This window comes from Tetrao urogallus, assembly GCF_951394365.1.
Source record: "Tetrao urogallus genome assembly, chromosome: 2".
NCBI classification, from domain to species: Eukaryota; Metazoa; Chordata; class Aves; order Galliformes; family Phasianidae; genus Tetrao; species Tetrao urogallus.
In genome coordinates this window covers 1831901-1857075 of record NC_136814.1, presented here as the reverse complement: position 1 = coordinate 1857075, position 25175 = coordinate 1831901, and the positions used below count along the sequence as shown (strand labels likewise).

General features: G+C 39.9%; 1 protein-coding gene across 1 annotated transcript in view; it reads left to right on the top strand.

The window, feature by feature from the left end:
* Positions 1-7533: 7533 nt before the first annotated feature.
* Positions 7534-25175, top strand: part of VRK2 (VRK serine/threonine kinase 2) — a gene marked incomplete at both ends in the record, with an annotated part of 44969 nt that continues 27327 nt past the window's right edge. The window contains 6 exons of the mRNA XM_079532902.1: positions 7534-7669; positions 18327-18382; positions 18903-18972; positions 19783-19870; positions 19994-20102; positions 21453-21545. Of these exons, the coding sequence (XP_079389028.1) occupies positions 7534-7669; positions 18327-18382; positions 18903-18972; positions 19783-19870; positions 19994-20102; positions 21453-21545 (552 nt within the window). The remainder of the gene's footprint in view (positions 7670-18326; positions 18383-18902; positions 18973-19782; positions 19871-19993; positions 20103-21452; positions 21546-25175) is intronic.

Genomic DNA, 25175 nt, shown 5'->3' with positions numbered 1-25175 from the left:
ATAGAATTTCTATGTATTCTCTAGAGAGCAATCATATCTCCTGATTGTCAAGCTTATCTAGCCTCATAAACTTAAGATTCCGTCCAATATACTATTTTTTGAGTTGTTTTGTAGGAACAGCTTTCCTTCCACAGAATCAATGTCTCTGCAGTTAGGCAAAAATCAGGAAATTTTGTTCTGCATTCTTGTATCAAGACTCCAATGGCTCACATCTTTATATTCACCAGTAAACTGTATGAGGAGATTTCTGCCTTGTTGCTGTTGCTTGGCAAATTAGCGTCACTGAACTAAGGAGAACCACGAGTAGATTCTTAGCAAATATTAGGGGTTAAAAAAGAAATAAAAACAGTGTATTTTTCATTATCTCCACAATCTCCCTTTTCCTGCCCATTTCTGCACCCCTTTGCACTTCTCGTGCTTATCTGCACACTGTCCAGGTTAATTAATCATTTCCCATGTGGTTCTGTACTGAATGCCTTGCTGAAGTCCTGTTGAATCAGAAATCCCTATGAATTGGATGTACCGTACTTCTCTTGTCTAGCACATTTGTTATCTTAGCAAAGAAACAGATCAAGGCAGCTGCATTTTTTCCTGTTTTCCATTTATCCTCACAAACCTTTGTTATTCTTTCTTTCAAAGTTTTCTGCAAAGCTGCAGGCTGTTTAAGTCGCACTGCCAAATTTTCAGTTGCTCAAACTACTTTCTCTCCTTTCTTAACTTATTTTCTGTATCGTAATATGTCATTCTAGACATTTATTTTCTTTGCTGTCTGTGAACTGTGGAATGGAAGTTGTAATCTTCCTTCTTGACTTATATCACCTGACACAAAATATTCAAAACATGCATTAAACTGAAAGACCGCTCATAAAAGTAGTGTTTATAAAAGACATACAAGTATTCCTCCTCTATGTAAGTGGGCACCGTTTTCTCAGGACCTCTGGAAACTATGCAGCATTATTTAAAGGTTATTTCAACTTCCACCCTACTATCCCTCCGTCATAAAATCATATATGCTTACTCTGCAGGAAACATTTAAAAACAACAGGGCTTTTCCGCTTCAGCCAAGCATTAGAGCAGCATTTCTGCACCTACATTTACAAGATTGCTATAAACACAAATAAATAAAAATAGCACACACTCTAAGCAAAGGCTAAATAGAATAAGCTAACTGCTTTCAAAGTCAGCTGCAAAGGAAACCATTGCAGAAAGCAGAGGACAATAGAGCAGCTATTAACCAAAGCTGCCAAATTAGCCTATCTGTCTCCTTTCCCAACTATGATTCTCTGCATGGAACTGACTGCATGGCAGTGGATGGTGGGGCATTATCAGGTAAGGACTAACCATTCCATTCCAGCATTCTGGGCATGCTGGAAAAGGGATGCATCACTATGTTGGATTTATTATGCAGTCCATTCGCCACTTCACCACTATTTAATTATTATTATTATTTTTTTAACCAAATTGAAAGCAGTCAGAACAGTCATTAAAATGCAACAGCTTCCTAATTTCTCCTGGGGAAGAAGGTATCGGCACCCTGCCTTTTTCATTTGGGATGTGATCTGAGAAATAACAATGCAAATATATTAATATTGCATGGTCAGGGCTATTTTCTATTAATATGCCATTAATATAATGACCTTTGCACTACGTTTTCAGATTATGAGGATCAATATTTATTCTTAGGTCAGGGGAAAAAAATAATAAAAAAATCAATCTTGCAGTAAAATGAGTCGTATTTAATATATCACATCATAATAATTAAGTTTATATATATAAAGTAGCACTGATAGGTGAATAATGGGTGCTGTGATGGATGAGTTTCCTTTCCCAAACAGCTTTAGGTAGATAAAGCTCAGAAATTGAAAGACCAGATTAGTGCATGCACCTTTCTTCCTAAGTGCATTGCCAAGCTCCTAGTGCTACTATTCCTGCAATTCCTTCATTTTCATCTCTAAATAGACATCAGATCTTTTCAAAGGATAAGTAACAGAGATCACAGGAACTAAACAGCCTTTCTTGCTGTTTGTGCCAGTCTTTGTGCCTTGGACAAGATGTACAAGAGTGTCAGTGGATAAGAACATACTTATTTCCTATGATCACTAGCTTTGTGTGTTTTTTGTGTGTTCCACCTGCACCTGTTGTTGGAGGGGAAACAACAAGAGAAAGAAGAACATATATTTGAGCTGCCCATGTTGGAAAACCAATTCTAATACATCATGCATATCATGATAATGTAGGGAAAATGTTTCCCATCATAGCAGCAGTAGCAATAGTACGTACATAGTAACTTAAAACAAGCCAACTGGATTGCTTCACCATGGAAAAAGTGAGACAGGTATGAAATTATTCCTTTAACATCAGCAGCAGAGCCAGGATTAGGATTACTAGAATTACTCCCATAAGGAAAATCATTTCTGATCTCCTTTACTTTAGCCACTTGATATTTTGCTCTCTTCTGAAAATACAATCCACCCCCACAACAATAATAAACAATAAGAAACATTAAGTCCTAGCATATTTTTGAATTAAATAAGTGTGGGTAAAGACCATTTCTTTTCAATGCTTGTAAGTAATTTCCTTCTAAAGGTATGAGAAGTAAAATCCCTGACGTACAAAAAGAGATAGGATATGCACCCATGTTCTACGTATCTTTTTAGTTAAAGCAGTAGGAACTGGCAGATAAGTCACAGAGGCTAAAACAACCCCTCTAGGACTGTCTTTGCTGGCCTGGCAAAGGGCAGTGTAGGAGTCAGTCAGTCATTCATTTAGGCTACTTGGCATTAAAGCAAATGTCACGTATTGCCGTTGACATCTCTTGTATTTTAATAGAGCATTTCAAATAATTTGTTTGTAGATTTATTTTTAAGATGAATGTTTTAAGATCTCCTTTTTTTTTTTTTTTTTATTTTTTTTCATTTTCTTTAGAGAGAGGCCTAATTTCTTGCCTGTTTTATAAAGGTCTCACCTGTTTCTTCTGCTCTGTTTAACACATAAAAGCTTTAATACCTTGAACTTATCACGAGATACAAAATACAAGAATTGTCTACATACAAAACCTTAATTGGTCAGGAAGTTGGTAAATTATGTCTTCATGCCATCCATATTGAGCGTCCATTACTCCTGGACATAGCACATTAACTGACTCATTAGCTATTTCAAACCATATGGACTTAGGTTTTGGGTGGGCTGCTCTGATAATATCCTGAGGTGAGCTTCCTAATTATTGTAATTACGTGATCTCAATCATGGGGCCAGTCACACAAAATAGTGTCAAGAGTCTTTAAAATGGGAGTCGGTGCACCCAGACAGTGACTGAGTTGAGCAACATGCCCCCTAGATGTTGGAGATCCCCTGATACCACAGAAAGTAATTACTCTAAAAGTTCTAAGAAATAGGAAGCAAGAACAATAACAATTGAATTAGCACAGGTACACAGAAATCTGTGCTGATGCACAAACAAGTGGATTTCTCTGTAGTAATTGGGAAAAGTGATTTCTTGTTTACGGTTTTAATACAGAGATGTTACATCTCTACCGTAAATTTAGGCATGATACATTAAACAACAAAGGCATGTGGATTGGAGGGGGACAATTAACAGTGGAAATACTAAAATGGCAGTGTTAAGTACCACAGAAGTGTCACAGTGCAACAGTGAGAGAAGTTAGAAATTGCTCACCTAACTCAACAAATCTAAGATTTGTGTATGTGAGGCTGCAAGATCCTGTGCAACTGAAGTTATAATATTAAAGTTTAGATATGAGAAAATAATGCTAAAACATAGGTATACTTTAAAACAAAGATATAAACAGACAGTCTTCAAACATGGATAAAAAGTTTGTTGTACTGTTAAATGCCTGAAGAAAGCTCTGGCTCTCTGATAATTTCACTGCATTTTTAACACTTAACTCATATTAACAGCACAGTGCTTTTTATCAACTTCTGAAACTTACTCTGTCAAGAGAGTTAGGAGTAGAGCAATGCTTCAGAGACAAAGAGCAGGATAAAACTTGTGGCTTAACCAGGCAGGTGCTGAGCACCACACAACTGTTTGCTCACTCCCCTCTTCCCAGTGGGATGGGGGAGATAACTGGGGGGGGAGGGGGGAGAGTAGAACTTGTGGATGGATTGAGATAAAACTATGTTCTAAGATAGAGGAAAGGATAATAACTATAATAAATATACATAAATATATGTATGTAACAAGTGACGCATGAGGAATTGCTCACCACCCCTGACCCATGCCCAGGTAGTCCTAATTCTGTTCCCTCCCAGCTCCTTGGGCCCTTTGCTGCAAATAGCCTTGGCTCTGTACAATGCTATTTAGCAGAAACTATAAACATTGGTATGTTATCAACTTTCTTCTCCTACAACCAAAACATAGCATCCTACCAGACACTCTGAAGAAAATAATCCAATTCTAGATGAAACTAAGACAAAACTCAAGTTTGTACCTTCCACTTTCCAGAGCAGCTCCTAGGCGCCAACAAATTCAAGAAGCCAGATACTTAATAGCACAGTGCATCCGAATATACAGCTAGATAGTGAAGCCAGTTATTCAAGAGTTACTTAGGGAACTAACCTTGTTTCACAAACTGAAAGGACTTCTGCTGGTAACTAGATGCCTACAGTCAAATTACGGATGAGCCATCTTAGGCAACATAGCACCACTGTTTTCTTTTTCAAGAGAACAGTGGTAATCATAGCTGCACTGATTCTGCAGAGAAGCTAGGATTTGCTCATATTTCACATAGCAAGATACATATTGCAAGAAATACAAATTAAAAAAAAAAAGCCTGTCAATATTGGAGCCATTTATACCAATGTGCAAATAGCCTGTTGCACCACTTGTAAAACACTGCTCAGAGTTTGCACACGCCAAGCTGCATAAAGGATTGATTCCTAATGAGAAGGGCCCGTGGCTCTCAGCTGTTGGCAGCAATGTGCCATTAATAAGTAAAATAACAATAATTTGATTTTCAGTGCCTATTCTTGAGTCTCAGAAGCTGACATCTTTAGGCAGCATGTGTTCATTAGAAAAATAGTATCATAAGCAGTAGTAAAATACTCACTAGCAGGAAAAGGTGTGCTTATCCCTTACCTTTAACGCAGACCACATACATTACTACATCTTGATCAGTAAGCCTTATAGTTCTCCTTTCACCCAGCTAAAAAAATTAAAAAAAAACAACAACAACCCAGAAAACTACTCAGTGGAAAAAAAACTGTTTCTGTCTAGGCATAAGGTATGCAACTAAGGTCATGCTCAGTTGTGTGCTGGCAGGATTTGTATATTTTTATTCTTATTAGCATACATATTTTTCTCCTGTAAGGATTCTTGAACTTAGCAATAATGTTGGCTGTCTTACCTTGAAGGGAAATAGCTTCCATCATAATCGGTGTTTCTGCAAGAAATAAAAGAAAAAAAACGAATGATCAACAGCAAAAACAAAAAAAATGACAAACCACCACACCAGAGAAAACACAAATAAATAAATATTTTAGGCATTTATATCCTCTTCCATCACAGTTCTCAAACTGCTAATTTGAAGCTACTGTGAAAGGGAAATTGAGGCTTTAACCTGACTAACGAGCTCATGTTTCTTGAGAGGCTTGCTGGCTGATAATAAGTGAGGCTTTCTCAGTCCTTCCCACAAAACACAGCGATGCTCTATTTTTAGGGTGAAGATGACCTACTGCTTCTTCCTAATCTGCTCTTTTTTTTTCCTCAAGTAAATGTAGTGAAGTTTGTTGCTTTTTAATTGGTTATATACATATGCTTATTTCTGGAGCAGGCAATTTACCGGCAAAATTGGTGTCGGCTTTTTTTATTTTCTATTTGCTGTAGTTCTTTATTAATAAGCACCTTGATTTAGATAACAAACACTCCTCAGAAGTAGCTTGAACTACTCAAGAACTTTTTGCAGTAAATCTTTATGATAACCATAATTTCTATTGTATTTCAGCGCATTTATTTCTGCAAGTTTTTAACTCTCCAAATGATGACGAAAGCTTAAATGTTTAAGTCTTGGGTGCTTTTGTTCTGTTTTGTTTTTTAGCCTTATCTAGGCTGAATAAGCCCCACTTCTTCAACCTTTCTTCATAGGAGAGGTGCTGTAAACCTTTGATCGCTTTATGGCCCTCCTCTGGACCTGCTCTGACAGCTCCACATCCTTCATGTGCTGGGGGATGTAGTACTGCAGATGGACCCCACAAGGGCAGAGTTGATGCAAAAACAAATGCTTCTTGTTTCTGGGATCTCTCTCCTCTGACTTGTAGAGAATATACTTTATTCATACCATGTTGAATTTTACAGCTTGTAAAACAATTAGTAAAGACGGGAAAGATTTCAGATAGTCTTGCCTCTGGATGAAAACCTAGATGGTTGTGAACCTAGAACTTCTTTTAAGTAATGCAAGACAACTTTTTTACAGCTGTGTGGGGTCTAAGTCTACCACCTATGCTGTATTTCTGCTGCATGAGTCACTTGGATGTTACATATATAACCTAAGTCTTCAAAAACACTAATGTGGTATACGCTACCAGCAATGAAAAAAGCCCTTTTTGCTGTAAGGTCCTTACTATGTTTTATTTTAAAAGTCCTTACTTTTATCTTCTCCTCTACTGATGCTGATTGATGCTGATGCATGCTTTGCAGTCATGATCTGTTACTTGCGAAGTGTAGACACAGAAGACGATCTGGATTTTGCTTATTCTCTTGGAATCATCCCCCCACCCCAGCAGGGCCTTGATCTGTTGGTAAAACGTTTTAGTGATTAGTGCCTTTTTTTTTTCTAAAACAGTCTGAAGATGAGATCCAAGGTATGCCTGGGTGTATAGATTAGTGATAAAATGCAAAGACTGAGGTTGGATGTCAGGGGGAAGTTCTTTGCTATGAGAGCGGTGAGGTGCTGGAACAGCTGCCCAGAGAGGCTGTGGATGCCCTGTCCCTGGAGGTGTTCAAGGCCAGGTTGGATGGGGCCCTGGGCAGGTATTAAATGTAGAGGTTGGTGGCCCTGCATGTGGCAGGGGGTTGGAGCTTGGTGATCCTTGAGGTCCCTTCCAACCCCGGCCATTCTGCGGTTCTGCGGTTCTGTGGTTCTGTGGGAGCGGTACGGCGCGCGCTCAGCGCAGATCCCAGGGCGGGAACGGCGGCCATAGGGCGGGAACGGCGGGAAGAGAAGCAGCGGGCGGGCAGAGCGCGCGGCCCGGCCGTGGTTGTCCCGCCCCGTCCCCGCCCCGGAGTTTCCCCCGGGAAAGCGGTGTGCCGCCCAAGACAGGCCTGCGGGAAGTTCCTTGTCGGGAAGTTGGTGAGCGGAGGCGGGGGTAGGCCGCGGGCGCTCAGGGGGCCGGGGGGTGTCGGCGGCGAGGACGTTGGCGGCCGGCTGAGGGTGGGTGTGCGGCCGGCGGGGCTCGGCGCCTCCCCGACGGCCGCGGAGTGCTGGGCGCCTTCCTCGGGCCCGGCCGGCAAAGGATCTCGCTTTTTTCGGAGGAAAGTCAACTTTTTTTACTTTCCTTTCATCCCCTCAGGGTGCGATGCCGCCCAAGGAGCGCGGCAGGGGCAAGCTGCCTGTTCCTCTGCCGAGAGACATGATCCTGAAGGACACCGAGGGAAAAACGTGGAGGCTGGGCAGCCAGATCGGCCAGGGCGGGTTTGGCCTGATCTACTTAGGTAAAATGCGGTGTATTGAGGTAAAACCCACAGTAATGATAAGGGCGACGTGTGAGTTTCGTCTTGATGTTCTCACGTGAATCAGAGGCATAAACCGCAGGAGGTGTAATTGCCAGTCTTCATTTGTTTCTGTATTTATTCTGTACTTATTATGTTTCTGTACTTTCTTCAGAAGAAACTTTCACTTGGTGTGAGTGTGGCAAGGAATGAGTCATTGTGAGGCACTTTGTAAAGCATTCTGAGTCACTGCGCATATGCAGGCAGCTATTGCTGATCTGTAGGAAAGAACAAATCCTGTTTTCAAAGGCAGCATTATAAGTTTTGTTTTTTTCTTCTTCTTTCTACTGCATGTGTGCAGTTCCGGTCACTCATCTTCTGAAGTAAAGCAAAAGATGCTTTTTTTTTTTTTTTTTTTCATTTGTTTTGCTTTAGTAAAGCAAAAGATGTTCTGCACAGAGGCTCTTCTTCATCTCTGTGAAGCCACACTGAGTCTAGCAGTGCCCTGCAGACCTAAAAGGAGTTGTCCATCAGTGTCAGACTGTAGGATCAGGCACCTACTGCATAAAGAGATGCATTTTCTTTATAAAGATTAGTGTGTTTCCTCTTGTCGTGTTTGCAGTCATAAATGAGGAACTTGCATGCCACTATTCTTTCAGTAGCAGACTTACTATGATCTTTGTTGTGACTGGTTAACTCATTGTGCTTGTCTGCTTCCAACTGTTTGGGAACACTTGCACCAAACTGCTCTTCCTTTCCTTCTTCTTTTTTCCTCCTCTTGTTCTTTTTTTTTTCTCCTCTTGTCTGTTATGGCTAATCTCAGCAGAATGTCAACTAAAGGCCCATCTTTTGTTCCATGATGTGATGATCCCATATGTGGTCAGGTGTTGTTTGCATATAGTTATACTTCCAGCTAGTAATGTGTGGCTGTAAATTGAAGGGGAGTGGACAGTTTTTCTTGCACATCTGGACTTCAGGTTTCTGTGGAAATTTATTTTTTTTACATTTAATTGTTTATTGGAGAGAGGGTGGGACTGAAGACATGTATAGGCACTGAGATTTCAGTGTAAATAAAAAAAATTAAGAAAAAAGGAAAAAAGCCACTGCTTCTGCTTTCCAACGAAGTAAACACAGTCACTGGAAAAACTTTGATAAAATTAGAAAATTAAAGCTGTGTTTGTTCATCGGTGGTTTGTTGTAACAATTATATGAGTAACTGGCAATAGCTGCTGGCCGTGGCCTACATCTGCCCTATATTTAAGGGTTTTTTTGTTTTTTGTTTTTTTTCTTTTTTTGGACTAGTTTTGGTGTGCTCTGCTGCGCAGAATTTCTTAAGTGTGTGATTTGAGGAAGAAACTGTTGTGAATCCTTATGTTCATGTTAAGAGTTTGAGTATGTGTGGTGGGCTTCTATAGTTTCATTTCTTCTGGAATTGATGCAGTTCACATGTACCTAATGGCTCTGCAAACTGAACCAGTGGGGATGATAAGAGTTTCAGCTATCTGCGGTTAGAGGAGTCAAAGGCCAGCATGCTAAGAATATTTACATTCTTTTTCTTCTGATGTGTATGATAGCTTTTTATGAACTTCTTTATACTGCTGGTTGTTCACATTTGAGAGTTGCTGTACCTAGAGAAAATATGAAAAATGTTACCATAAGAAAACAGAGCTTGGCGGGAGCTAAGAAGTAAAATTACGTTACTTCTGGATATTGCCATTCAAGGATGAATCGTGGGAGAGGGTACAGGGATGTCAAGTGGGGGTCAGGATCCAAAGGAATGGCAGACAGAAGCTTTTAGAAGGCTCTCACAGAGGAGGGTGTGCAGATGCAGTGCAGAAAGTAAGGCTGTAGCTGTGGGTGTAATTCAGGCCAGACAGAAAACGTTCCTGAGTCGAAATGTAGCTGCCGTTTACAGTCAAATTGCAGTGGACCTTGTGTGTGGTAGAGCACATGGAATTCAGTTGGTATCTTATAGATTTTATCAGTTATTTGCCTGATTGTTCAGACTGCTGAGATGATTTCATGTCTTGTGGTGTTTGTTGCAGTTTGAGTCCCACTGGACTGGAACAGGAAGCAGTCAGTGGATTTGCTGAGAATGAGAATACAGCCTGGAACCCTTGGTATTGCAATTAGATGTCTTGTCATAAGTGACACCATAGCTAAGGAATTACAGCTGCCACTTGTAATGGTGTTTGTGTTCGTTTAATTTTTTCTTTTAGGATGACAGTGAATGTTACATGTAGGACTGAACTGAAGGCTTTGTTCCCCTTATACCTTATCTTACAATTAAAAGAGGTAATGGGCAAAATATATCCTCGTATTGACACTGAGTGAAACTTTCTTGTTTGTCCACATCCTTATCTTAGATGCATGTTCATATTTAGTAATGTGTACCATATCCCTACAGAAGAGAGTCTGAATGGCAAGGAGAGTGATGATGATACACAGATTCTTGGTGCTGAGCCAACTTCTTTCTCTGTGCTTTTCAGCCTAGTTTCTAATACGTATGCATCAAAATGTGAGAGTGGCCACTAAAATTTCAGTGAGAAGCTAATGCAGAAAGAACTGTGGAGAGGTGGGTAAGACAGGAAAGTGGAGTCGGATTCAATTCCCTGCCAGATATGAGCAGCACGGCCCTTTTATAAAAGTAAAGGTTAACTTTTCTGTCTGTATCTTCTAACAAGTATTTTTACTGTAGTGGTGTAAAGATTTTGATGTGCGTTGTTATAGCTTAATTTGCCATTAAGGGTACTCCATACTCCATTAATCTACACCAACGTACTTGAGATATTTTACACCATCTCTGCAAAACGTGTTTACTAGAGGTGCATTCCTTGGAAGGTTCTGTCAAATCCAGTCAAATCCAGCTGGCGACCGGTCGTGAGTGGTGTTCCGCAGGGGTCGGTGCTGGGGCCTGTCCTCTTCAATATCTTTATTGATGACCTCGATGAGGGCATCGAGTGCACCCTCAGTAAATTCGCAGATGACACCAAATTGGCTGGAAGCGTGGATCTGCCTGGGGGTAGCGACGCCCTACAGAGGGATCTGGACAGGCTGGAGAGCTGGGCTGGAGCCAATGGGATGAGTTTCAACAAGGCCAAATGCCGGGTCCTGCACTTCGGCCACAACAACCCCAGGCGACGCTACAGGCTTGGGGCGGTGTGGCTGGAGGACTGCGTAGAGGAAATGGACCTGGGGGTATTGATTGATGCTCGGCTGAACGTGAGCCGACAGTGTGCCCAGGTGGCCAAGAAGGCCAATGGCATCCTGGCTTGCATCAGAAACAGTGTTGCAAGCAGGAGCAGAGAGGTGATTGTTCCCCTATATTCAGCACTCGTCAGGCCGCACCTCGAGTACTGTGTCCAGTTTTGGGCCCCTCACTGCAAGAAAGATATTGAGGCCCTGGAACGTGTTCAAAGAAGGGCAACGAAGCTGGTGAGGGGTCTGGAACACAGGCCATATGAGGAGAGGCTGAAGGAGCTGGGAATGTTCAGCCTGGAGAAGAGGAGGCTCAGGGGAGACCTTATTGCTCTCTATAACTTCCTGAAGGGAGGTTGTAGTGAGCTGGGGGTCGGCCTCTTCTCTCGTGTCATTAGTGATAGGACCAGGGGGAATGGTTTCAAGCTACGCCAGGGGAAATTCAGGCTGGACATGAGGAAGTATTACTTTTCAGAAAGGGTGGTCAGGCACTGGAATGGACTGCCCAGGGAGGTGGTGGAATCACCGACCCTGGGGGTGTTCAAGGAAAGACTGGATGTTGCGTTGAGGGACATGGTTTAGAAGGAGCTATTGGGAATAGGTGAACGGTTGGACTGGGTGATCTTTTAGGTCTTTTCCAACCTTGGTGATTCTATGATTCTATGATTCACTGAATCAAAGCTGCTGAAAGCCATTCACTAACCTGGAGCCCTACAATGCTGGGAGTCTCTTTAGGAGCAGGGCTTCTAATTATGTAGGTGACAGTTACCAGTAGCTACAAGTTTTGTTCTGCATTGTAAACATTTTCACTGTTTTTTCTAGTTGCTCTTTCCTGTCTGTGCGCCATCTTGTCTGTTTCTCTGTTGACTTGTTCCTTCCCTTGGATTTCTTTTGCATTTTTGTTTTAACCAGGATAAATAGGAGGAGGCTGGCAAATACTGATTCCTCCTAATGCTCCCAAAGAGCTGCCTTTCCTCTGCTGCCAGAAGCACTGGGAACTGTCTAGAGATATTCTTTCAAACATTGCTTTTGTCCCAGCAAAAGCAGTACGGATCATACACTGGACCTACCTATGCTCTGACATGCTGGTTTTTGTTCCTGGTGCTGATTTGCCATCCGATACCTCAGACAGAACCATTACCCCTTTGATAAGGCAGGAACAGAATGGAGAGTAACCAGGGGAGGACATGACATATTGTTGGTCTCACAAATAGGTTGTAGCCCTGTGGAGCACCATGGCAGAACATACAAAAATGAAGCTAGAGTTGAGGAGGGTGCTACTGAGAGCCTTACATCCTCTCATTTATCTTACTGATTGCAGTCAGTAATTAACAGCGGTCTTTATATAAATCATTCTGTAGTCCTGCTGCAAGGACTCTATTAATGCACAATTTGGATGGAAAATTTGAATTCAGAAAGGTCACACAGTGTTTTGCTAAGACTCCATTGTTGCAGTAAAACCTGGTGTACACAGCATTACCTGCTTTCAGACTTCTTTCTAACAAAAGCAGGTAGTTCTTAATACATGTACTTATATTTTGTTAGATTGTGTATTTTACTTGCTATGTGGTAAATGTGATCTAACTGTATTATAGCTGTATATTGCAATAGAACTTTATAAATGATAGGTAAAAAAGTTTTGAAACCATTTTTCATGACTGGCTTTGTAGCAGGTGTTTGTATATTGCTGTTTGACTGCTATATTTGCAGGTGTTGTTAGGATATAAGAAGCTCAGGAAAGTGATAATGCAGCAGTCAGTGATGCTCTTGTCCTCCTTGGAGATCTGTCAGTTGCCTAGCTATTTTTTCTTCTACATTTTTTTCTTCTTTTTTCTCTCCATTTTCCAAGAGGAGGCAAAAAAAACCTAACCAACCAACCAAAAAAACCTGCCTGTGCACTAAACAGTGGTTGAATGGATGAATGTATTTTAGTACCAATGTCAGAGAGAGCTGTAGTCATTGTGGCCTCTTCTGACTTTGAGTTTGGACCATGGTTTGCTCTGCTGTTGACACTTTGAGACCTGGTGTTCTGAGAAATAGACTGAATGGGCTCAAATAAAGGTTTTTTCTATTTCAGAAAAAGAAATTTCCATGGCTACTTTGTACACCCTTGCTAGGGAGTATAATGTGCCAGGGACCAGAAGCATTGATTGCCATTATCCATGTTCTATCGCGTCCTTAGTGTTCATTCCTTGGTTTGAGTTAGGAAGCAGACTTCAGTGATTGGTTCTAGAGAGATGAGGTACATAATTGCTTAAATTAACTTCTCCAAAATTATTTACTGTACTGCAGCAAATAAATTAACAATGCAGTAGCAATAATATCTAACTATATATGTTCAGGATTATCTTTTTCAATTCAATGGAAATTCAGTTTCAATTCAATGGAAAGAAGAATATTAATAGCAAAAAAAGCTGTAATTAAAAGCACTAGCAGGCGACTGACTAGGGATGGATCTTTCTCAAACTTCAGGTGTGAAAGTGCTTTTCAGCAAAGCACTCATTGTACCTGCAGGTGTGAACCTTAGTGTGAAAAAGTCATTGCCAGATAAATGCCACCTCAGGAAAGTATTGTTGTCTAGTCAGTAATATTAAACTTTTTGCAATCTACTTGCTGTATGTACATTGATAGCTTTTCACCCTATAGGCAAGTTAGAACATACAGTTGGCCTCTTTTTGTTACTTAGCAGTTACCTAGGGCTGGTACTTGTTACAAGCTCAGATTGCTCCATCTGTTAGAGGAAATTCTCTTGCTTCTCCAAGTTCTTGCTGGTGCTGCAAGAGCTCATTACCATTGTGCTTTAATGTTCTGACACTTTTGTTTCCTTGTTTGTCCATATGCGTGGCGATTTGGGAGTTGTTGTTTTGCTCTTTATTTGTCCACTTTGCAGGAATTCTGATCAGAGACCAAGACCCTGACATGCTAAGTAAAACTAAAAGGGAAGAAGGCGGGTTTATTAATATTTTTTTTCCCAGTGAAGGAGGTATTTCAGAATAGGATTATATGTAAAAAGGAAAAACTGTGGTTGAAACATGTGGCACTTGTTGCCTTATGGAGGGCACTCTCTACAGCTGTCGTTGGCACCTGTAACCTACTGAAACTGGCATCATACCTTCTTAGTGGGCTCTACATCAAAATGGCAGATGGGCTAGAGCAGAATCTTGCCAGAAAACAGTTTGTGCACCACGTTTAGAATATTAGAGGCCTGAGCTCCTGTTTGAGAGTGCTGTAAGAGCAGACCATGTGTAGCTTTTCTGCCTAGGGTTAAAGGATGTATCATGCCTCTTCCAGCTCAGAGTAATTAACTTTGAAAGGCAAACGGGAGCTTCTGTTGCTGTAGAATGCAAAACTTTAGCTTTGGTGAATCACAAAGGTTTCACAGAGAGGTGTGTAAGCAATACAGTGAAATTTCCTGCCAGTACTGAGTGTCCTTCACTTGGAGGCATTCACAGGTGTCAGCAAAACGCTCTGACAGTTAAGCACAATTTTCTTTCAAAAAGCAGTTTACTTGTGTCCTGTGGAAGATGATTTCACAGGCGAGGCAGATGGACATGTATGTGTAATTCATGTAATAAAGCTACATTTGTAAGTCTACATAGAAGAGGAATGTAGGAAAAAATATTCATAAACATTGCTTGGAAAAGAGTGTGTCAAGGAAGTGATGATGCATCATCAGACACTTAAAGCACTGAATGTTTCAGTTCTTGGGGAAACACTGAATGGAAGGAAGTGCTGGGGAGGGAGGCTAAGAAGCCATGTTTTTTGCTTGCCTTTAAATATTTGCATTAATATTCTCCATATGTAGGATATATGTGTAATTGTGTACTAAACAGCAGATGCTATTTCTTGTTTATTTGTTTACATTCTGGTTTTAGTAACTGTAAAGCTGCAACTTGGATTATTTTCAGTTGTTAGATGCTCTGAGCGATGCTTTTGTCAGCCATTGGATTTAACAGCTGTTGGCTGACCTCAGCGGGGTCAGAGTTTTTTCAGGTTTTTTTATTGGGAGCTTGTAACATCGGGTTGTGGTATTTCTGATTAGGTACCCACTGAAACAAAGCAAAAGCATAATGCTAGCAACCCAAGAACTTCTGAAATACTTTTTTCACGTTGCCAAAACAAATATATCCTCAAAATATGCAGCAGTGGCAAAGACACCAGCTGTGGACAGGAGCAGGGATATTTTGCTAACTACCAAATCAGTGCTGTTTTCTTTTCCACCGTGTAAACTTTGTCAACAAAACTGGTTCTGTGAGAGCTATTGAAAATATTTCACCGTATTCCACATGTGACTGCCACAAATTAACTGCTAAATCTGTAACAAGCACATTTGAACTGGCAAGTAGAATTGACACCTTTCTTTGTCTGACTGAATTCAGTTGTGCTTGTGGTTGTAGGAAAGCACAGTTTTTGTTCTAACAGCTCTTTCTGTTATCATGCTGTATTAACGTTTACAAAGCTACGTTGGTTAAGGTTGTGGCACTCAGCAACAAATTGGATGAAATCTGTGATTCAGGTGGATGGTAAGACTATAACTGCTGTGCCTAGATGAAATTAGGAAATTCTGGACAACGTGAGGTAAGTTATTTGCGGTGTTCTGTAGGCACTATAGTCACAAGTAATGACCAACACTGTGTATCCCACCACACTGCTTTGTTTCAGTATTTCTGTACTTTGCAGTGGCACGAGAGCTGTGATTGTAAAATGAAGGAGAGGAAAGAAAAATCGAGCTGTGCCCTTTGCAAATGTTTTGTGGGACTCTTCTTGGCTTGAGGTGGAAACAGCCACAGCCCCTGCATGGATTCATCTTGTGCCAGTGTTCCCAGTTAACAGTTAGGTACACAATGGTTTTGATTGTGTGCATACATGAACGCTCTTCCCCCCCAACGTAAGGAAACTGCATTTGTAGTTCATATGAGCAACACAGTGTAAAGTGGGAACTCTCACATTTGTTGTGCTATTTTAAGATACCCTTTGCAAACATAATCTCACCATATAGTGCTTCTGGTACTCTGTGTGTACTTATACACCATCAGAGACCTCCTGCATATCAGCATTGCCCTCCTGCAGGGTCTCTGCTTACTGTCCTGCAGTCTAGCATTTAACTGATTGTAATATTATAAATAGCCATGTGCTACCACACAGAACGAGGCTAGCACATGGCTAATTACGAGTATACAGTAATTAACTATGAGCTAAACTCGCAGGAGAGTCTGTGGTGGTGGTCTATGAGGTATGTAATCAGACTGTTTGTTAAACCTTGGGAGCCTTTCCAGTCTGTTAAGTAACTATACATAGTAATGAGACCATTTTTTAAAAACCATTTATGTATATTTATGGACAAAAAAATAGTCTGTTTTATTTCTGCGCCATGGGTAAATGCTGCTGCCTGATATTTGAATAGTTAATTAAAATATACAATAAAAGGTACATAGGCAACTTCTAGCTATCTGTAAGTATGCGATTATCTGAGCTTTATGTGCATAAGAGGTGTAGGATATTATCCGTTCTGTATGTTCTGCCTTATTTCATGTACGTGAGGTAAGGATGATCATTCAGTTTTTCCTTTTGTATATTTGAAAGTCATTTTCTAGAGCATCTGTTTCTCTGTCTTCTTGAGCTTTGTCTAAAAGTCTCTTCCTTTGCACGTTGTGACAGATTGCAGTTAGGTTTGGTTTTATTTTTCTTCAGGATATTCATTCAGCATTACTCCAAAAAGCATCCGCACAGTTACAATGTGAGAACCATGAGGGTTAGGCCCTTTTGCTGGGCTATCTCCTGTTAATTGCTCTTCTTCGTTACCCTGACAGCTGTTACTGTCTGTTCCAGATTACATGAATCAGGCCTCTCTTTATAAAATGTCAAGATGTCTACAGGGAAGTTAGATCAGTCTTTGAAATACATTTGTTACTCCTCTGTACCTATCAAGCCTCTGTTAAGTAATTTGGTATTGAAATAATTTTTTTTATACACAGGTTGTTTTCTGATCCGTGTCAGTAAGAGAGTGCATCTAATTCTGCTTGAGTAGTGTGACATTATTGAATACAATGAGAACACATGGGATGTGTTCTTTTAAGCTAGTATCTTCAGCTGTTAGCACCTAGCCAACGTGTGACAAAGAAAGATAAAAACCTCGGCACCTGTGCCTTAATTCCCAGTTTAGTACAAGAAAATGGTAAGAACAGAGTTTACCGAAATTTCCTTGCTGTTCCTAAGAATAGTTTTGAATTGTGTACTGAACAGGACTGGTACCCACCCGAGTCCGTGGATAGTTCATGCATTCCAGAGCTACTGTTTTGGAATACGTTCATTTTATCTTCATGTGCCGTTAACAGAAACATTCATGGTGAGGTGGTCAAGCTGACAACAGCGTGAAGGACAGCTGTGGGGGTTGGGGTGCAATGCTGCCACATTGAACCCAGAGCCTGAGTAAAGTTGAAGGAAGATGATGACATCTGAAGAAATCTGTTTGTATTTTCTGACCCTAAAAAAATATAAGCTTGGCTGGTTTGGTCAAGTTTACTTATTTTTATTATTTTTATTGTGTGGATAAAAGTGGTCTATTTTTGGTGTGTGCTGACAGTTGAAGTGTTTCTCACCTGGACTGTTGTTGGTATTTGATCATTGCAAGAAGTTTGAAAGGAACACTTATTTCCTAGGAACTGTATTCTTTCTACTTTTTTTTTTTTTTTTTTTTCCAATGATGATTCTAAAAGATGATTTAGTCTCATTAAATTTTAATCCCAGTATAGCTCTCTGTAGCTTCAGTACTATCAGAGAGAGCTGATAGTTCTCTCAGGGTCAGAATTAAATAGAATCACATTGTCTGTGCAGAAAGGTTCTGTCTCCTGGGCTGTAATTGGCACATGTGGTCAATTATTGTTTTGAAATTTCTGATTGTACTGAGGCACAATCCCTCATCTCCACTTTTAGACAGGTGATGGCTGTGCTATCGCTAACTTAGGCCAGTGTCTAAATAATGTCAGAATAGAAATTGAGGTTCTGAGGCCGGAGTAATTTGGGTTGGAGGAAAGCCGACAATCTTGTCTAGAGGCATAATGTAGGTCATAACTTCTTAGTGGTGTCTTTGTCACGACAGTGGATTGACAGGAGCCAAATACAGAGGTTATCCAATTGACTGGTAGTCTGTTATAATGGAATACCTCATTGTGGTGAAAACGTGCAGTGGGGACGTCCTGCTTACTCCTTAGTTAGCACTGAAGGAGACAGCTCTGAAAACGTGGGTTAAAATTGCTTCTATGCTTGTTGATTAAACTTTTACACTACTTTGTTGATTTGTTGTTTATTTTTAAATTTGCAAATCTTTGACCTTTAAAAGTAGGAATTCAAATAGAATGTTGGATACCTTTGTCATGTGTTTTTCTGATCACCTTAGTTAATCTTAGCTTGCTCTTTGCCACTTTATTTCACGCAGCTTGATCCTCTCTTTCTCATTTTGCAGCTTCCCCTCATATTCATGTTCCAGTAGAAGATGATGCAACGCATGTAATTAAAGTGGTAATGTTTAGATCTCATTTCTAAGTTGTTAACTTGTATGCAGAGCTTTCTCTTAATTATCTATCCTTATTGTCAGCATTCAGTGCATGTTGCATGCTTGTGGTGATGTTTTGTAGTTTTTATTTTATATGTCGTTGTTTGTTTGTTTTTTTTTTAACATCTTGATGTACTTTCCCTGCTAAAGGATGTACTTGGTGTTCCCACAACACATGGTATTTCCTTGACTTGATTCTTTCTTGATTGCTGCCCTGAATAGTTAGGTAAGGAAAATCAAGCTATGAATTAAAACGTGTCCGATCGATAGGATTTCTTAAAATAATATCTTAATTCCTGAAAGAATCTGTGTTGTATGAAAGTGCATTGCCAAATAACTACTTATTAAACCTGCATTTCAGATAGCGTGCTATGTGGGAGGTGGAAAAAGTGATTTTAAATCTCTTTGAATTTCTCTAGGACCTTTGATTACAATCTGGTGTCTTCCTGAGGAATTTTATTGTACTGTTTGTTTATTTCTAAATAGGAGTATCTTGAAAATGGCCCCTTATTTTCTGAACTGAAATTTTACCAACGGGCTGCAAAACAAGAGCAAAGTAAGTAATAGATCAACAAATTAAGAAAACGACAAGCATTGAATTCTGATTCAGTTGAAGAATAATTTTGTTTTCATTTGTCTGATAAGAACTGATGCTTTGGAGCATGACAGTCAATTCACTTCACATACACTGAACTGATTTTGCCTGCTGCAGTGATAATTTTATTTTGCTGTAAGTTTCTTTATTTCAATGTTATCTTTGTTCTTTCTGGTTGGAAGAGAAAACAGAAGTATGACAAATGTGTTAGAAAGTGCACAACAGTGTATGGCCCCAGGGAGCTGTCAGCCTTAGAACAGCAGTACTTCACTGACCCATTTGCAGCTGTAATTCTGCTAGTTACTATTCCCATGTACAAAGTTAGGAACTTGTGTAATCATCACAGGCTTTAGCAGAAATCAAGGCACTTGATTCCACAGACACTTTGGCATGGGATGTATTTGTAGGAACTGTCCTAAAGACTTCCGATGAGTGAAACCACTGATAGGCATAAGCACTTGTTGAAGCACCGTATGAAGTGAAGTAGTGCTTCCAAAAGACTTTGACAGCTACTGATCGTTGTTTGTCTGCCTTTGAAGGGAACAAATTACCGTGTTGCTACAAAAACAAATACTTCCTGTCTTGGAGAATGCGCAGAGAACTTCAGGATAAAGCTGTGATCTCTTGTTTGCTACAGTAACTGCAAAATAAGTCATACTTGTTTCATTGTTTATTCTCAGTTTTGGCTCCATAGCCAAAAAAGAAATGAAACTCTGAATATTCTCTGGTTACCTTTAACCCAATTTTATATTTTCTTTATTACTATTTCAGTAAGAAAATGGATGAATCTCAAAAAAATAAGATGCTTAGGAATCCCAGTGTTTTGGGGATCAGGCTTGGCTGAGCACAAGGGAAAAAGGTAATAAGATGAATTGAAATTGAGCCTGAAATTGACTGAAGATCACTTTTCAACAAAGTGGAGCTGCCACAGATGCGCCGTCTTGTCTCTAAGGTATTCTCCCTTTTGTGGATTTCTGCACAGCTATAGATTCATGGTCATGGAGAGACTGGGGGAAGACCTTCAAAGAATCTTTCAAGACTGTGGAAGCAGATTTAAGAAGGAGACTGTTCTGCAACTTGGGGCACGAATGGTATGTATACAGAGAAGGGAAATTGCTGTGCCTCAAATTGCTGAATCCAACTAATAAAATCATCTTCCTGAAATGATGAAGTTAATGTAGGTAGCTGTTGAGTTTAGAAATTAAATGTATGTAAGTAGTGTGCATTTCCTTAATTTTTTTCATTCTTTTAAAAATACAGTTAGCATGGAGTGTAAGATCTGTGGATTGAATGTTGGGAATCTCAAACCAAACTTTTTCTAATAGGTGAAAACAGACCATACGCTTCAAAAAGTGTGTCTAGACTGAGCTGTGTAAGCCCATTCTCGTGCTTTAACATGTATTGATTTTTTTTTTTTTCTTTCAGAGTTTGAAGGGTTTTGTATTAGACATCCATATTTGTCAGTGTTCACAATTGCATGCCTGAATGCAAAAATTTGTGTTTGCTGAACTGCACGACTCCACTGGTAGTACAGGCAGGATAAGGCTGGTGTGCAAACATCAGTTCCAAAGACCAGTTCAGAACTTTTGTGTTCTAACAGAACGTTGTATTATGTGCTCATTTGTGCTTTAACTTGTTAATGACTGCTATTACTGCATGGAAGTGCACAGCAAGTGGAGCAGAGGCAATGGTTGTAACTTCAAAGAAGAGGAATTCTAATTGAATCTTAAGGAAAAGTTTTTGCAGAAAGAATAGCGTTGTTCTAGAGCGTGTATCCCAGAGGTTGGACAACACCCATCATGGGAGACTTCTAAAACTTGACAGTACAACCTGGCCTAACTTACATTGCCACTGCTTGAAGCAGGGCTTTAGACTGGACACCTGCAAAGTTTACTTCTAAGCTAAAACAAAAATAACATGAGGTGAAGGGCTCTTACAATCGTATCATTGATAAACTTTGAACACTCTTTGGCTATTTTTACACTCCTCAACAGCCAAGATTGCCCTTTTATGATTTGCCAAGTGCACACATGTTTTTTAAGTATCAGTTAGAGCTGTTGCATCTCAGTAAAGAGCTGAAGAAAGATGACAGTGAGGAGGGGATGGTGATTTGAGATGCAAGCCATGTAATAATTGTCATAATCAAACATATTACAAACTTTCAGGTCTGACTGTGTGCTCTCCTATGTTCTTCCAGAGTTTATTAAGTGCTTTTTCTTTTTGCTTTGTGACCTGGTATTCTCATGGCAGTTACACAGGGATACTCATGGCAAGGTAGGACCTTTGGACCCTGTGGGCACAGTGAGCAGTCCTCTAACTAAAAATGGTCACCTCAGTCTGTGTAGCCCTTGACTTCACTGTGTATGTGTGACATATTTGCTGGTAGAGTTGAGGGTGGAGTGGAGATGATGCTTTCTTTTTTGTTTTAAATCCCTTCATAGCTGGATACTTTGGAATATATACATGAAAATGAGTATGTTCACGCTGACATTAAAGCAGCAAATCTGCTGTTGGGCTACACCAATTCACGTGAGGTAAGAATGTTTACTTATCTACACTGTTATACTAAAGTTTAAGTGTTCAGTAGCTTGCTAAGTATATTCTTTGTTAACAGCCCACGTATTAGGAGAAGTTGGGGCATGAATATTCACATCCTCTCATGACAAATCCAGCAGTGACTCTAGAGCTTTAGGTTTGAGAAAGAGAGCAGTGAGTTTTGTTCAGATTCTTGGTGCTCTGCTGACTGGGATAGTGGTAAAGGGCAGGTAAACTGATCAACTGGGTAAGTTAGAGGAGCTGACTGTGGTTCTAGGTTATGCTGGTTTAAGTATAGTAGTAGGATTTAAGGATATGGCCCAACTTGTGGGATGTTCTAGCTTTCTAATATTCTTGTGAATGGCGATTCTATGCCTCTGAGTCTTGTTCCACTTGTTGTAGTGGATATGGCAGGTGAGTAGGGTTAAAGTCTCTAAATAAGTCTGTAATACCCTCAAGTTAGCCTTGACATTGAAGTGTTTTGATAAAACATTGTGAAACAAAACTTTTGATCCTGTCACATTCTTTATGATCTTACCATGTCTTTTTTTCTTAATACAATTAGAGTATTCTTTTTTTACTGAACATGGGGAAAACAATCTCTAACTTCACTGAAGTACAGTTAACTGTAAGCAATAGTTGTCCTTTTTTTTTTCTTTCCCTAACGCAGTGATGAAGAAACAGATATTGTGAAACAGCTCATTGCCATTAAAGATTGAGCCATTAAATTGTATCTGCTTTCTTACAAGTTTCAAGTTAAATGGTAGATTCAAAATTATCTTTTCAACTTTCTAGACTACATAGTATAAGAAGTATGAAGACTTATGAAGCAGCCACGTTTTTAGGCACTGGTAGCAGCCAGTGCATAATCTCAGTTTATGACATTTACCAGCCTGCTGAATCTGGGAAGAAGGCTATTTAGAAACAGAACGATCTGCTACCCAATTCCATTAACATAACTCAAATGACTTTTTTTTTGTCCTGACTGTTGTGTATTTTTATGACAACAAAATGCTGCTGTTTTTCACATTGAAATCATTTTGGAAGTGTCCGTTGACAGTAATCGTAAAATTTTAAGGCGTGTGGCTGACTGTGATCTGGTGCTGTTGACTTAGAAGATCACCCCACAATAAAGCTTTATTTTTCAGGTTGTCTGCATGAAGATTATGTTACTAGTATTTAGTTTTTGTGAGTAGTGCGTTCATTGACGGATTGAAAATAATTTTGAGTGAAAAGATAGTTTACTAAATACAGAAAATAGATATTTCAGCTGAAGTAGCTCCTAGCTCAAAGTGTACAAAATGTACAAAGTGTAAGCTACTGCAAAGATATCATTTCAAATTTTGTTTTGATAAAATGTGTTTTCCACTGAAATGATTCTGCAAAACAAATAAATCACAAAGTTAGGAGGAAAGGATTTCTAATACTTGTTTGCCTTGGTAAGATGTGAATTGTGTTTCTATTTGCTTCAGAAAACTCAGAGCTGTTCAGATATTGCTAAATAAGAGTGAGGTTGAACTTAAACTCCCTAGTCAAAGGTCCCCACAGTTCTGCAAGTGCCATGGGCCTACAGGTTTCACTGAAACCATGATAACTGCTCCATGCTGGACTTGGAATCACATTAACAGAGCCTGAAATTGTAACGTGGATGTGTGTGTACATGTGGTGATCATTAGAGATGTATTTTAAGGTAACATTTACTATATTTAACTTACACAGGGCACTTGTCTCAATTAGGGCAGATTTTGGTCAAACAAAACCAGATTTCCCAGATGTGCTTGCCTGTGTCTTAAAACATGTATGCTCTGTGGCTTGTTGGAATAATCTTAGCAACGTTACAGCTGAAGTTTTAGCATTAGAAGATGTCATGGAATTCAGTGCACCTTCCCCTGAGACTGGTTACTTTGCTGTGCTGTCTGCCTTCTGTACTTCATTAGTTTTTCTTGGCACTCTACATGTAGGCAGGCTCAGTACTGGACAGTATCTTCATGCAGACTTGAGCATTCAGAATGGTGCATGTATACTTGCACACACGATATTGCATTTGTTACCTCTTGGCCATGTTCACATACCTATAATTCGGATGTAATTTCGGTATGAAAGTTGCTTCTTCCTGTGTTCAAATGTCCTGTTCCTATTGTGAGGTTCATGATGTTGGGACAATCTTTACAACACGCTGCTGGGCTGATGAATATCTTATGGTTTTATTGCAGCAGTATTTTGGAAGCTCTGTGTGACAGCAGTGTGGAATACTCTGTCCCGTGTCCTCCAGATGTTTGTCAGAGATGCTGTATTTTAATTTGGCGATCTTGCATCAACCTTACACACTTCAGTTCCTCAAACACTATTATTACCACAAAATGTCTGCAAGCATGTTTTGCTCTATCTGCTTCCTCTGTTAAAGTGGAGGGTGGCTAGATTGCCTTGTTGTGTTTATAAAAGCAATGGAACTGAGAGTTAGAGTGGTCAAGATAGTTTCACATTTAGGGAACAGGAGCATCTAGCCAATGGCAGAATCAAACTCAGGAGCAGATAAGCTGGGAGAGCTCTGGCTCCAGGGAGTAGCATGACAAAGCTGACTGACTTCACAGTTTATGTGGTGAGTTTTTGCTTTGTATTCTATGTTAGAGAGTTATTACTCCCTAGGATTTAGGATTTTAATAGAGAAGAAAATTGAAGTGTAATTTTAATTATAGAAGCTCTGGTTTTTAACTGGGATCCATAAATCTCTATATAGAAATACTTTTCAGATTTTTTTTAATATTGTTTTGGTGAAGAGGCAGATCTCTACACAAAAAAGCATGTGTGCGTTTATACTGAGCTTTGCATTTGTTTGTTATTTTGTGGTTGTTGATGTGTACTATTGTGTCCAAAGTTGCCACTGATGTCCTGCAGTTCCAGAAAAGATCATTTCTCTGTGTTAAACTTTCTGCTCGTATGCTGTCTCGTCTATAAATTAACCTAGTAGGCTTACACTGCTGCCAATAAATATCAGTGCCTTCTTGAAATAACGTGAAATCTATACTGCTATCCTTTACCTTCCGTGGCAAGACAGAGAAACAAATAAAGTAAAGGTCCTGTCACTCTATGACCTCCAAATGATGTTTAGATATGGTTAGAAGATCAGAAATCAACTGACCTCAAAGAGCAGCTAGCTGCAGATCTATTCAGTAAAAGGGAGCGAGGCCATTCAGTGAGTTACAGGTCAAAAGATCAATTCTCTAGTCAATATGTTTCTGAACATGGACCCAGCATGATGACTGACAGAACAGCAGTGATGTACTGAGGGAAGTACACAGCCCATGAATTTGAGAGAGGCCTGAAAGCAAACTTGAAGTGATCAGACCTGTAAATTACACAAGTGAAGCACTGTCTCAGTACTGTGGGGAGTGTCACAATTGTCTTGAAGGGTAATAACTGTATGATAAAACAGTAAGTGTTACTGATGTAGACCCTAGAAGAGGAATTTGAATCCACTGAACTCATTTAAACAGTAATGCTGTTAAAAGAGAGAAATGGGTGCCAGAGAAAAGCTCAACAGTGGAGTTTGTATGAGTGAAATGAGGTTTGGTGGACTCTCTCTTCAAAAGGTTTCTTGTAGCATTTTTTTTTCCATGCAGTGTATGGGC